Source organism: Rattus rattus, chromosome 12 (genome assembly GCF_011064425.1).
Source record: "Rattus rattus isolate New Zealand chromosome 12, Rrattus_CSIRO_v1, whole genome shotgun sequence".
NCBI classification, from domain to species: domain Eukaryota; kingdom Metazoa; phylum Chordata; class Mammalia; order Rodentia; family Muridae; genus Rattus; species Rattus rattus.
Genome location: NC_046165.1, coordinates 82,187,577 through 82,202,772, shown reverse-complemented (window position 1 = coordinate 82,202,772; position 15,196 = coordinate 82,187,577). Strand labels below are relative to the sequence as shown.

At 46.2% G+C, this 15,196-nt stretch overlaps 1 protein-coding gene across 2 annotated transcripts in view; it reads right to left on the bottom strand.

The window, feature by feature from the left end:
* The window catches only part of Ptprg (protein tyrosine phosphatase receptor type G), a 671,028-nt gene that overhangs the window by 121,810 nt on the left and 534,022 nt on the right, over window positions 1–15,196 (bottom strand). For both annotated transcript variants that reach the window (XM_032918016.1, XM_032918017.1), the window contains exon 7: window positions 5,730–5,887. In XM_032918016.1, the coding sequence (XP_032773907.1) occupies window positions 5,730–5,887 (158 nt within the window). The remainder of the gene's footprint in view (window positions 1–5,729; window positions 5,888–15,196) is intronic.

The following is a 15,196-nucleotide window of genomic DNA, read 5'->3' as shown; positions in this document are numbered from 1 at the left end:
ATAAAAGGAGCGCCTTCAGATAATTAACGAGGAAAGCGCTCTCTTTTGGATTGATGACGGCGGCATCTTCACCCTACAATTTCGGACTTCTCCTTCTGCACACGGGCACCACGTGGTGTCAGAAAGGATGCTCCCCGGATAACTGACGTACTCGCTCTCATGGTGCCTTAGCACCACAGCAGCCAGGAGCTACGCCTGCTCTTCCCTTAGCTCACACACCCTGGAGCGATATTTCAGATCACTGGGCTAAATTCTATGTTAAAATTGATTTCCTGTTCTTGTTTCATATTTCTCAACGTGTCCACCATGGGACTTAAACAAGGGCTTGCTCTATTTCCATGGGACAGGGCTGTCACTTGGATACGGTGATCGGCTGATAAGGAGATTGGGAAGACTACAAATGCTTCTTAAGCTGCTTCCTCTCCTGTCAAGCACAGGTCTGCACACTTCTCCTCTATTACCTTTCGATCTTCGTTGTCTTACAATGTGGAAACAGAAGCACAAAGTAGAGAAACTTATCTGAGAAACAGAGCCAGGAATGGAACTCTCAGTTTGAAGGCCGTCTGCCCCCAAAGTATAACTTTCTAACTCCAAAAGTATACTCTGACAGACAGACAGACCAGTAGTCAAAGGGCAATGCAGATAAACTTTTCCTTTCCAACTTACCTCAGAGAAAAAAAAAAAAAAAAAAAAAAAAAAGCCAAATACCTTAAGCAGACTAATTAAGACATTTACGTTTATTGCATAAATCTGCATATTGCCACACAGTGGAGAGCATAACCCCCAAAATTATAATCATGGTAAAGGGCTGGAGGGATGGCTCAGTGGTTCAGAGCCTTACACCCTTACAGAGGTCCTGAGCTCAATTCCAAGCACACCCACCGTGGCCTCTCATTCTAGTCTGTAACTCCCAGTTCTAGGAGATTCAGTGCTTTCTCGGGTACTTGGAATCCTGTTTGTCTAGTACAGGGACATATGTGTAGGCAAAATACCCACGCACATAAAGTTTAAGTATGAAAACAAAACCATGCTGGAGAAAAACCACGGGCAATGCCGTTTCTTAACGTATAGCAGGAGCCACTCCAACTCCAACGATGGGCACGGAGGCACCGTTGGTAAAACTCTGCTGCAGGGTGAAACAGAATCTGCATCAGAATAATGTCTCCTGGACTCAGCACGAGAGAGAACGTGTTCAATAGACGACGTGAACATGTGTGGAAGCTTAAAGAAAAGACTGCAGACAGCTGACCCCAAGCCCTAGTCCCATTCCCTAATACTCCCAGATCAGGCTGCAATTCTGTATGGATGACAAGGAGATAGCAGCACTTTATTTCCCATTTTCTCTCCTCTTATCCCCTGACCCTGTGTGTGTATGTGTGAGCGTGTGTGTGTGCGTGCATGCGCCTGCATACACGCTCACTCAGAAGTCTGGGGCTGATGTCAGACATCCACCTTTCTCCATCTCTTTGCCATCACTTTCACTGGGACAGTCTCCCTCAATCAAACGCCAAGCTCCCCAGTATAGCTAGTTTTGAGAAGCAGCTTGCTCTGGGGACGAACTGCTCCAGCCTTCCGTAGTTGGTCATTACGAATAGGACGCTGCACTCACTCAGCGTTTTTATGGGTTTCCGGGGATTTGAACTTTGGTCCTCACAGTTGTACAGAGTGTTTTTACGTTTGAATCACATTTCTTCCCAGGCCTGTGACTTTGCCTAGCATTTACAATGGATGGATCCTGGAGTCTTATAACCCAGACTGACTACTGGTCAGCCAACCAGAAAAGACCACACTTGAACCTACATTATCAAACAAGAGAGATGTCAAGGTCATTGGCTAAGAGCTGGTTAGAATGCTAGGGTAGAGCCATAGGGGAGAGTAAAAAGAGGCAGTTTAAGAACCTGTCTGTGCGCTCTGCAAGGCTTTAAAGAGATCAACATTCTCAGTTCCTACACCTGGGCCGTTCAACACGTCTTACAAAGAACGCGCTTACTCACTGCTTGCCCACAGTGACGAGAAAAGAGATGAGAGGGACCTTCTAAGAACTAGTGGAAAGGACCTGAAATATTTGGCTGCTTTCTCTCTGACAGAGGCAGTTGTGGAATTCCTAACCACTGGGCTTTTCCAAACTGGCTCCTGCCTCCCTGAAATCAGTGTTCTCTGCTAGCTTCAGAAAGAACATTGGCCGTGATGGAATCCAAAGTTTTGAGGCACTGATACATGGATGGACACTCTCCTCGGGGTGTGGTGTCTGTGGAGGGCGTGCGGCTTATGTGTGTGATGCAGCTGTGGCCTCTGCAAGCTGGCCAGCAAGGAGACAGTGCAGCCACAGGGACAGGGGTTGTGCCTGTTTTGGGAATGAGACAGCAATGTAGGGTGCAGGGCCTGATAAAAGTGCAGCATTCCGCGGGCAATCTGTAATAAATTAGAAAGCAAGTACGACTTCTTTTTCTTTGTTTCTTTGTAACACAGTCCCTTCCAGGGAAGGCAAAGCAAACACCTGCGTTCTTCTCCTCCTGTGCTTGCTCTAGATCTCTGACAAGCACAAAGGCGTCGACAAAGCACTTTCTAAAAGCTCCAGTTTCCAAATGTCAAAATGCTTCCAAGTCCACAAACACTTCTACACACCCACTCCCCAGAAGTGTGGGTTTCATTTGAGCCTATTAGACAGCTGTAACTGCCACAACAACCCAGTGGGCTGACGGCCTTCGGATCCCTGGGCTAGCCAACCCCCCCACCCCTACCAAAAAAAAAAAAAAAAAAAAAAAAGGGCAAATCTTAACTTCAATAGCTCAAGCATTGAAATATTTGAAGGCAGAAGCATTTATCTTAAGTAACAAAAAGAACCCTTTTGAAAATCAACTACACTTTTCCCTCAACCCTACAGAAATAAATATTTGGACTAATTTCTTTAAAAACAAAACAATGTTGGCTTCACCATTAGGAAGAAAACCTGTCTCTATTCCATTTTCTCCTCACAGCTGGCAGATCCTGTTCAGGAACCAAATTGCTAGCCCTTCCTTTTCTGTCATAGTGTGAATTAAAAAGAAAAACATCCCCAAAGAAAAATGGGTGCTCGCAGCAGAAAAACCCAGGTTATCGTGGTGCCATGACACCTGCTTTGTCCGGAGGATAAAGGGCTGGCCTGGTCTGCCTTCTTCTAGAGCTCCTGCCCCATGTAACCTGAGAAAGGTCAACACTGGGTATGTTGGGACACTGCTGGACACCTCCTTTGACTTATTTAAGGATGGGCACGTGACTCAAGACCACGTTTTGGTTGGCTGAGTTCTCAGAAGCATCTTCAGGAATCCTTTCTTGATAGGAGAGCTGACTTCAGCCAGCTCTTGCCAGCTCTCGCCAGCTCTTTCCCTCAAGGGTCAACTAGGACTAGTAGAACTATAAGTGGACCAAACAAGCAGGGAGCCAAGCTCTGGCAAAGTACAGGATCAGTTCCAAAGCCATGTAAGAAGCTTCCTGATTGGTGAGACCTCTGGATGCAAGACAGATGAAACACGAAACTTCCCTGTCCAGTTAGAAGTCAGTTGGGTGCAGGAAGGCTCACCCAGTCTCACCTCAAGATGGCCTGACTACTGCTTCTCCAGGTACTCTGTCTGCTCGGATGTACTGAAGCATAATCTCTGCCTGCTGTAGCCAGGACAATGCCCAAGTGGAGCGTCCTCAGACTCTTTCTTCTCCTCCCTATTCTCTACCCTCTGCCTTGCTTCAGGAAAATCTTTGGATCAACCCCCAAGATCGAAGCCTTATTACCGGTGTTCTGAGTTAAGTGCTGGTATTATCATACCACTGTAAAACTTTCCCTCCCCTCTGCCCACTGCAACCCACAGCTATAAGGTTGGCTGGGTAGGGAAGGGGCCATATGAACGGAAGAGCTTTAAGGAGCCCTTCACTTCAGAGAGCTGCTGGTTCGCGGTTCCATTCTTGTATCTTATCGTATCCATTGTTCCTGGCCCTACACATAAGGCCTCTTACTATTTCTTTCCCAGTACGAACCGAGGGTCTTTTTTTAAAGATTACATTGACTTGTTTATTCTGGGGGGCTGTGCGCATGGACAGCAGAGGACAATGTGTGGGAGTCACTTCTCTCCCTTCATTATGTAGACCCTGGGGACGGAACTCAATGTCATTAGGCATAGCTGCAAGCGGCTTTAGCGGCTTTCCCACCGAACCCTTACGAGCTCTAGGATGGACTTTGGATAAAGAACTTGTGCTTTCCAAAAAGTGCCTCTTTATTCTGTCAGGGCCCTCAGGCAACTCATGGCTAACTTTCCCCAGCCAGTGTACCAATCCCAGTCCAGTTTTACCAGCTTCTCCCTGCGATTAACCGCTTGGCCCGAATCCTACCTTTCAAGGAGACCATCTCAGACCCAAACCAGAAGGAAGCAGGGCAGCAGTGGGTTAGAAACCTTGGTTTGTCATCATATGATGACATCGCCAGGTCCCCGAACAGCACCCAGTACCTCCATCCATACCCTGATGCTTTTGCAACACCCATCCCTCAATGCTTTTGCATCACTGATCTAGTTGACACATGTAAGGATCCCGTTCAATAACAGCTTGGCTGCTTTAGATACTCAGTGTCTCTGGAAGGCTCCCATGTCTAGCTGGTGGCCACTCCTGAGAAATGGGAGACAGGACCAAGTGGATGCCAACTTCTTCAAGGCTCACCCAAGGGAGGTCTCAAGGAATACTGTTTTGATGTCCCATCCCCACTTGTTCTTGCTGCCTGCTGCTCTCTGCTCACCATATCCTGTCTCCCAGGACCAGAGCAATGAACCCAGGGAACCAAGGACTAAACCCTCAGAAACTGAGTGAAAGGAAAGCTCTCCTCCTTCACGCTGCTCTGTTTGCATATTCAGACAGTGGGGAGCAATGGAGTCAGAAGGCCCAGGAGGGAAATCATACTGACCTAAGACCATGACTGGAGAAACACACAGGAAGAACGGATGTCCCTCGGATACGAGCTGCCACTGTGGACTAGCTATTATTTCCCCAAGATCAAATCCCAAGCAATACCTCATGTCGTGTCTGCAATTCTCAGTTAATCTTAATGTGAAAAATATTTTCTCCGAGTCTAAAGTCTTATTGTCTATATTACGTTTACAGAATTTGTTCTTTGACAGGTTTGTGCGTGTATAATATGGATTCTGAATATTGTATCCCTGTACACTCTCTAATATCGCTTACAACCCTATTATTCTCTCTCCTCCTATAGATTCCTTTCTCACATTCGTTTCTTTTTACCTACTTATTTTAAAGCCACTGAGTTTAACCAGGACCATCTGCATGACCATGGATTTGGAGCTGTCCACTGAGCCTGGCAGGCTTGTTGTGGGGCTGAATACAATGACTGCCCTATCTCCAGAATCCATCAGCAGCAAATGGTTCGGTAGGGATGGGCAGGGCCCTGTAAACCTCTCCTGGATCCATGACTGACTGCTGAGAGGCCCAGTCTGTGCAGGTACACTGCCTGAAGCCGTGGCTGCTATGGGATCCTGATTGAACTGGCTGTGTTATGCCCAGAAGACAGCACTGAGAAAACGTATTTTATATTCTGCTCTTCTTGGGTTTGAAACTATATGTCGGATACAGTAAAGAAATCAATAAAAAGCCGAGACTTAAACAAAACCCCATACTAGCCATATCTAGCAATAGTAAATATTCAACACAAAGCTAGTCAAGATGGAAACCACAAATGGGAGCAGACTGCTTACCTGGTGGTAGGAGATGGGAACGGGCCTCCGGAAGACAATCCACTCCACAATTTCACTACATGGAGGAGTGGTCAAGGAGCCCGTGTATCGGTAGTAGCTCCCCAGGGATGCGGGCAGGAGGTCTCGGAGGACGAAAGGATCCAGGAAGGTCTCCTTCTCTGTGTGGGGAGAGAGGCGAGAGGATGAAATAGAATGTCATATCATACCTCAGACATACAGCTCCAAACCCAGCCCCTGACCCAGGCGTTCCCTCAGATGCACTGGCATCTGGTAGCAGGAGGGCCTCGGATAACAAGATGGCGAGTCCCAGATGTGTGGTGGAGAGGCAAGGCTCCCCGGCAATGAGGTGCGGCAGTCCCTCCCCGCTTGCAAGGAGCCAGAACTCCCTGGCTGGGAAGACTCATTCACCCTGCAGGAGACTCCATCCCAATCTTGCTTTATTTAAAACCAGCCAGGCCTTCTCTGTCTAGTGCCTATGAACTGATAACCAGTAGAGAAAGCTTGGAGCAAAATGAGACCACAGTTGTGACAGCAAACAAACAAAGCAAAAGACTTCATCAACCACCAGTGAGCTAATTCGATGTTCATTTCCCAAATGGGCCGCACTCTTGATGGATGATTTCAGGGGAGGTACAATGCTTAGTTTTCCATAGTCCCCCTGACTGAATTGAGAGACACCTCGGACAGTTACTGAAGCACACCTTGGATGTGTCATTGAGAGTGTTTCCAGAGAGGAGTGACAAGGGCAGAGGAGACCCTACCTACCCTAAATATGGGTGGCTGGAGGTCAAGACTGAAGAAAAAGGGAGAAAGCTGAAAGAAAAAAGCCTGCTGAGTTGTTGGCAACTCTCCCATCCCTGTTTCCTAGTCAGCTAAGACACGAGCAAGCGATTCAATGACTGCCACAGCTGCTAGCAGCTCCCACTGCAATACGTTCCCTAATATAGTGGACTGCACCCTCAAGCTGGGAGCCAGGGTAAACCCTTCCTCCATTGCCAGTCAGATATTTGGTCAAAAGAATGAGGAAAGTAGTATTCAAGGCCTATCCAGTTCCAAGTGAAACCTAGACAGGGCACGCCTCTGACCTTGAAAACATTGGCCATTGAAAGAAGCTTGGAATACCTCAATCCCACTTGGGAGGGAAAAGAAAGCAATCACAGGGGTCAGAGGGAGGGAAGGAGGGACCTGGGTGAGAGAGGGGACAGTGATGGGAAGGGGAGGATATGCTCACATCTTTTTTTTGGCGGGGGGGGGGGGAGAGGGAAGGACTGAAGCCCTGAGGGCCAGCAGAAAGAATGGAAACAGGCAAACTCGGGAGGTAGGAGGTGGGGGCACCCTCTAGAATATACTAGAGACCTGGGAGATGAGAGACTCTCAGGGCTCAAGGGGAGGGAGCATGGATGAAATGCTCTACAGTTGGGAGGGGGAACTGGTAGAGTCCACCTCCACTGAGGGGGCAGGACATCAAGTAGAGGGAAGGGGTTGCCATCGAAAGCTCTGACCCAGAATTGTTCCTGTCTGAAGGAACCGCAGGGACAAAAATGGAGAAGAAACTGAGGGAAGGAGGCCCAGTGACACACCCAAATTGGGATCCACCTCAAGGGGAAGCCTGGGACCCTGACACTGCTACCGATGCTGTGGTGTGCTTGCAGACAGGAGCCTAGCATGGCTGCCTCTGAGAGGCCCAACACACAGCAGGAAGTCAGATGCAGATATTAGCCACCAACCAATGGATGGAAGCCGGGGGACACCTGTGGTTGAACTGGGGAAAAATTGGACGAAGCTGAGGAGGAAGGCAGCCTCGTGAGAAGACCAGCAGTCTCCACTGTCCTGGACCCCCAAGATCTCTCAGACACCGAGCCACCAACCAGGCAGCATGCAGTAGCTGATCCGAGGCCCCTGACACATACACAGCAGAGGACTGCTGGGTCTGGACTCAGAGAAGATGCCCCCAACCCTCTAGAGATTTGAGGCCCCAGGGAGGGGGGAGGTCTGGTGGGATTGCGGGGAGAGATATGGGATGGGGAGCAGTGAGGGGGATGGACCAGGAGGGGGATGAAGACTGGACTCTAAAAAAGGAATAAAGAATCAAAAAAGAGCTCTGGAGAGATGGCTCAGTGGTTTAGAGAGAGCACTGACTGCTCTTCCAGAGGTCCTGACTTCAAATCCCAGCAACCACATGGTGGCTCACAACCATCTGTCATGGGATCTGATGCCCTCTTCTGGTGTGTCTGAAGACAGCTACAATGTACTCATACACATGAAATAAATAAATCTTAAAAAAAAAAAAGAATCAAAAAAGAAAGAGGTTTGAAAGGAAGAAAGAAAGGGAGAGAGTGTGAGGGCAAACAAGAGTGACACAAACAAACAGAGAGCAAGAGAGGATGGGGGACAGAGTAGAGAGAGAAAAAGAAGACATGAGAGGATCCATATTCAAATAAAGAGTAACAATAAACAGACAATGGTCCTGAGAATAACTCTGTGTAGAAGGTAGGGCTCGCTGCAAGTTGGTGCCCATCTGAGGTTACACAGCTTCAAAGAAGCTGTCCTGGGAGGTGAAGCCAGGCACCTGAACACCAGGAACCACACAGCTCCAATCAAAGGACTTAAAACGCATTAGATGAAAAGTGGATGTGGGGGACGTTTGAGACCATGCAAAGCTGCTGAGGAATGCAGTTAGAGTAGTGGAGGAACCGCCAGCATCATACTGGCCAAAGCCTTGTCTGTGAGATAGGATGTTTCGTTTTTTTGACTGAGGACAGCTGTGGTAGGCCAGGTAGGTTGGGATGATACAAGAAAGCCAGCATGCACGAGGAAGAGAGTAACCCAGTCCAGTAGCAGTGTTCCTCCAAGGTTTCTGCCCTGACTTTCAGCAATGATGAAATGTGAGCTACAGTGTAGGTCAAAAGAATGCTTCCCTCTCCTTTGGTTAGCACAGAAGAGCAAACTAGAGAAAGGCGAGTGTTGCCTCAACTCACTGAGTAGCTGGCTCTGAACATGGGGCACTGTCCCCTTTGTGTTGATCAAGTGTCCTCCAAGGCTTCTCATTTGTAGATGGGTTGTGACATAGAGGACAAAAACCACCCGAGTAAAAACTGTGACCTCCAGAACAACAAGAAAGTCAACGATTTCCAAAGCGGTGACCAGTGCCTATCCTTTGGTAACAATGGGGTAGAGAAGGTGGACCGAAGTCTAGACTGGGAACTCCCGCCCTGCCTCGATACTCCATTGGTTTCTAGTGGATGCTACGAGCGGCTAAGCTGAGGATGTTACCTTTTCTTGGGCGCATCTAAACTGTATAATGAGTATGACTAATACCTTCTAGAAGAAAATTTTTTTTATTCTCTTTTCCTGTTTTTTGTTACTCTTCTAGTAACCCCTTTCTCTCTTCTTTTAAAATTTAGATTAGTTTGTTTTATGTAACTTAAACTATAGCTGTCTTCAGACACACCAGAAGAGGGCATCAGATCCCATTACAGATGGTTGTGAGCCACCATGTGGTTGCTGGGAATTGAACTCAGGACCTCTGGAAGAGCAGTCAGTGCTCTTAACCGTTGAGCCATCTCTCCAGCCCCAAGAAAAAAAAAAAAAAAAAAACCAACAAGGGATCACTCTGTTCTGCCAGATACGCTCTCTGTTAGGAACTCGAGCTGACTGCTTCAATGGGGGCTTCCTCAGTTAGCTACGCTGGTACCTTATGTCCCTTATTTGACAATATTTTGTTAGCTATTTATCTATCTACCCATCTATTATCATGCAACTACCTATTCTCTATCTTTCTTTTTTCTTACTTTCTTTCTTCCTTTCTATCTATCCATATATCACCTAGCTGGTTATCATCTATCAATCATCCATTTGTAATTATATATAATTACCTATCATCTATCAATTGATCATCTATTTACCTACTATCTACCTATCATCCATCTATCTATTATCCATCTTCTATCTATCCATCTATCTACCTATCATCCAAGTATTATTTATTTACTATCTATCCAACCATCATCTATCAATCTATCATTTATCTATCATCTACCTTCCATCTACTATCTATCCATCTATCATCTAATTATCTATCTATCAATTTATTGATCAACCATCTAACTTTCACCTACCTTCTATCACTTATTTATTGTTACTTTAGCTTACTGTGTATTTAATAAATATACTCATTCAAAACAGCAAACGCATGCCATTCTCTAGACTGTAACCTACAAGGATTCCTACAAGGAATTCACCCTACAAGGATTATAAGCCTTTCTTTATAAATCTGAGAGGGACCTGGTTTCTCTCTGCATCTTCAGAGACGACCTGAACTTAAATGGAGACAGCCCCTCTTCGCTGCACTTTCAGACACCTTTTTTTATTTATCATTTTATTCATTTATATTTCAAATGATATCCCCCTTTCCGGTTTCCCCTCCACAACCCCCCTTCCCATCCCATCCCTACTCTAGGCAATCAAAGTCTTGCTAATGGTTTGCCTCATTTCCTCAGTAGCTTCCACCCACCACAGCTGCCAAAACACTGCTGTTGGCCTTCAAGGCTTTGAGCAAGCATCCAGACACACCTATGTGTCTGGAGCCACGTTCTTCCCCCAGTCTGACCATCTTAAACCACTCAACAGAATATCCGGTGCAGGCACAGTATAACGTCCATATTTCAGAAGTCTAGGTACCTGGCAGAAATTGCAACAATTCCAGTAGAAAGTAAATATCCTAAAATCACCCAAACTGCAGTATCTTCTAGAAGAGATTTTTAAAAGGACATTCTGGGCTATATTCTGTGTTACCCAATATCCTATTCACATGCCAAAACATTCTCACGGCACTCAGTGCATGTCGAAGGTCTTGTTTTAAAAGCTTTGCAAACTTTATTTGCAAAGTTATTTGATCCTTAAAATAACTCTATCAAGTTCGTCCCGTTATGGACCCAATCCCCAAAGTCTAGAATGCTGAACCAGGAAGTTAGAAACAAGTCATCATAATTTCCTAGCTGTCCACAGTTTGGCAAAGTATGATTTGTATGTTTGTATGTGTGTGTGTGTGTGTGTGTGTGTGTGTGTGTGTGTGTGTGTGTGTGTGTGTGTGTGTGTGTGTGTGTGTGTGTGTGTGTGTGTGTGTGTGTGTGTGTGTGTGTGTTTCTATGGATGCCTGTGAATGTTTGCATGTAGAGGTCTGATGTCAGCCTTGATGTCGCTCCTTAGGTCATATTCATCTTGTTTTATGAAATGGCCTCTTCCTGGCCTGGAGCTCACCAGTTCTGCAGACTGGCCAGTGAAACCTAGTGTGGAGGCCCACCTTTGCCAGCTGAGCTCTTGGACTTCGAGCATAATCTAGCATACCCAGCGATTCTTTTAGCATGGGTGCTGGGGATCACTTTCAGTTACTTATGCTTGCACAGCAAGCACTTACTTCCCAACAGAGTTCTCCCCACAACCCAGAAGTGTGCCTTCACGTGCTTGGCTTATGTAGAAATCAGGGCACAGAGAAGCTAACCATGGACTCTTAGGGTTATCAGAAGGCAGAGTACAGTGGGCTCTTACTGAGGCTCAGCAACAGAAGCCCATACTTCTGGAAGTTTTAGATTAATTTTTTTAAAAGGAAAAAAAATAAACATAAGAGCCTTTAAATCATAGGCTTTGCGACCAAAAGCACACAGAAAGTGATCCCAGTTGAATCAAAGTGGAAACTAAAAGGCTCGAGTCTCCACCCCCTGGCAAATCTGGACTTTAATTTTACCTAGTTACTAGGGACACCTATCAAAGTGTGCTTGGCTGGGGACTGGCTTGGCTGGGAGAAGGACTATTTTGGCCCTTGCTTGTAGCCTCTGTGTTACCCTGGCCACACAGCAGCCAACACGAAGCCAGAACACCCAGAGGGTGTGCACAGGGCTTGGCATCATGGGCATCAAAACTGCCACTTTCCGGTCTCCCTTGAGCAGCAGGTGGAACAGGGATCACTGTGGCCTGTGCTGGGATCAGGGGCTCCCAAATGAAAGACTGGGGACACCTGTGGTTTTCTTAGGCGAGCAGGCTGTGTGTATACCACCAGGGCGAAACAAGATAATCCCTATGAGCTGACACTGCCCCAGACTCCAGGAGGTGACGGCTTTAACGAGTATGAAACGATGAAGCAGCAAAGTGGCCCACAAACGGGGTGCGGCGATGTCCTATCGAGAGAGAACGCTGGTTGGGCGGGAGCACGGTCCGTGCATCTGTGAGTTCCTGTGTGGTCTCATGAGAGCTCCAAGTGTGAGCCTTGCTGGGATGGGGCTGACCTCGAAAGTCTAGGACGTGTGAGCAGTTCTGTGACAGAGCTGGCAGATGTAGCTAGGGGCTGGATTCCACTTCTCTGTCACCACCTTGCTGCCAACCTACAAGGCTTGAGACTGCCCTAGGCAGGGGCTTCAGGAGGGGGAACACCATTTCTTTCAGCAACTCTGACACCAAATACCATAGCCACTACGTCCAGAGTTGACATAGAGCCCGAAGGTCACTCTCAGACCCTCTGACTTAGTCCAGTTTGCTAATACATAACCTATCTGGGGGCAAAGGCTTGAGGCAAGCAGAGACTCAAGTATAATCCTTCCCTAGTATTTAGAAACACAACTCAGGACCTACACCTGGCTCAGAGCTTTTCCTTTTTCAACTTGACCACTACTGTCAAGGCTCTAACCTGGGCCTTGGAATGAAATGATATCGAAAAGCTGTGCAACTTCAGGCAAAAGCCTTACCATCTCTGGGCTGTTTCTATACTCTGTAAAATGGTCATTATGAGAGTAACTTAGAATAAGGGGGTTTACCCCATGCCTGGCCCACTGTAAACCTACATTTCAAGGCAGCCCCTGGCTGAGGGCAAGCAGGGAAGGTTCCCAGGCTGGCTTTTGCTGTGCTTTTAAGCAAGGATAGCAAACAAGCATTGTCTATAAAGCAGCGGAGAGTAAATATTTTAGGTATTGCAGGGCAATAGATCAAAGATATCGTGTTCAAAATCACGTAACAGAATCACTTCTATAGTCTTATTAAGGACTTTTAATTTAATAATAACTGCACACACCCTTCCAAATATGTCTGCAGCACTGAGAAGCATGCAATTCACATTAGGGGAATATCATTTTGTATAATTAGGGATGCAGTGGAAAAACTGGAAAGGACTGGCTTTCTGGCCTAAATGTGCACACCTTAACCTAAGTTCAAGGGGCTACCACACAATGTGACACAAATTCCATTCTAAGTCATAGCCAGGCTTGCAAGAGGATCAGGGAAGACACGCTGTGTGTTAACGACACATACTAGCGTTAACTTTTTTTGGTTTCTTGAGACAGGGTTTTGCTACGTAACACAGGATAGTCATTTTTTTTTTCTGGAGCTGGGGACCGAACCCAGTGCCTTGCGCTTCCTAGGCAAGCGCTCTACCCCTGAGCTAAATCCCCAACCCCACAGGATAGTCTTGAACACGGCCTTCTGTTTCAATGTCCTGAGTTGGAAATGGAGACACCTCATGTGGCAGATCTCCAATACTGACCCATCTGCTCCAGCCACAGCCTGTGCTCAACCAACAGAACCCACTCGAGAGACAGGCGTGGGGAAGAAGAGGTGACTGAGCTCACAATGTAGCTCTTCATGACGAAGAAGATCTTTGTAATGGAGCTACTAGGAGGAAGAGAGCCTTGCTGCTGCCAAGCCATGTAGGACAGAATCACAACTCAGCTTTCCCCGGCAAGCTACAGGGCTGCTCTCTGAGCCAGGACAGTCAGAGCGCCTGACACTGGAGGTTGAGCAGCAACTAGTTAACACTCTAACTTGAAAGTTAGCAACTAGTTAACACTCTAACTTGGCATTGAACGTGCTTGTCGTTGAGAGTGCCCAGAAGTACTGTTCAATGAAACTAGTCTGTTTTGGGACCACTTTACAGAGGCTGGGTTGCTCCACACCGACCTCAAAAGCGCATCCTCCCCTGAACTTCTGGCCTAATTACTAACTTAAATCCAAAGCCCTTTCGTTCCAGCCGCTCACCAGTTGAGAAGAACATCCACCTCTCCCACCATTCATTGCCAAAACAAGCAAGAGCTGTGCACTGCTGGGTAACAGGACTGAGAGGACACGAGCCTCCTACTCCACTCTCTAGGATCCCGGGTGCTGTGTGCAGACAATATTATATTTTAATAATTAATTGTTCATCAAAGGAAAAGATGAGGAACAGGGATGCTAAATTCAAAGTTATTCAAATTGCAAAGATGAATAATGCATGACTTTTATATTAAATACACACTGTATTAAGTAGTCTACATTTCACCCAACTCTGTCTTTCATTTTTTAAGCATTTTTGAACGACAATATGAATAATCAGTTAGGGGAGGTTTGTTTGGAAAAAGGAATGCCTTATTTGAATGCAAATGAAGTGTGTTTGAAGATGATTAAATTTTCCTTATCAATTAGGAAATTTTGTATGAAGGCCTTAAAGTCATGGTCAGCCGTGAAGCTCAACCCAGCCCAGTTATCCTTGCAGCATTAAATTATATCTGGCTCATTCTGTTCAATTTCTTCTTTCTGATAGCAGTGCCAAGAGGCAATTTTTAATTAAAGAAAATTTGAAAGATTCAAACATGCATAATTGGATTAAAAATGTGATCATTAAAACATTAGATGATAATCATCTGATTGATTGCATTTTTCAGTGTGCTAATAACTTAATATTTGCAATGCTTTGGTTACATAGGGACAAAGAGTCTCTTTAGAAAATGTGCTGAATCGTCAACTTATAGAAGAGAGCAGTGATGTCGTGAGAAGCTGTAGGATTTACCAAGCGTGATGGTGCAAACTGCTAGCCATAGAGAAGAGTGGGATATTCAACAGAGAAGCAAAAGCAAGGCAATATCATTTATGACTGTCTTCCTAGAGGAAATCGCAGAAACCTCAATAATGGCATAAATACTAGCGCAGTTGTGGTGGTTCAGTGAGATCGGCTTACAGGATGGAGAGCCTACCTGGAAAATCCAGATCACCAAATGCAAATACATAGAGAGGCCCAGAGGAAGGCATTGTCACACAAATGTAGTGCTAAGCCTCCTTGACTATATTAATGGTTTCCGTTGACCAGGCATACCATTTTTATCTAAAGCTGATATTCAAATAAAACATGTTGATGTTAATCTTTCCAAAGAGAAATCGTATGAAGATCACTGTTAGAAAACTGGATATGGCACTGACATTATGAGAGAGTTCTATAATGAGACACCCCGACCATCCAGAGCAGTTCCGGGGCTTGTCTCTACCTGTAAGGTCCTGGAGACCACAGCTGATGTGATGATGCCGACATAATGGTGCTGATGCATCCCTGAGGCCTCCTTTTTACCATGTCAAAGAGCCAATTCACAAAAGGGGACTCAAGTACCCAAGAATTGAGTGGTTTTGACAATAGACAAGAAAGTGGTTGGTGCCAGAAGGTGAGTGGGACAAAAAGC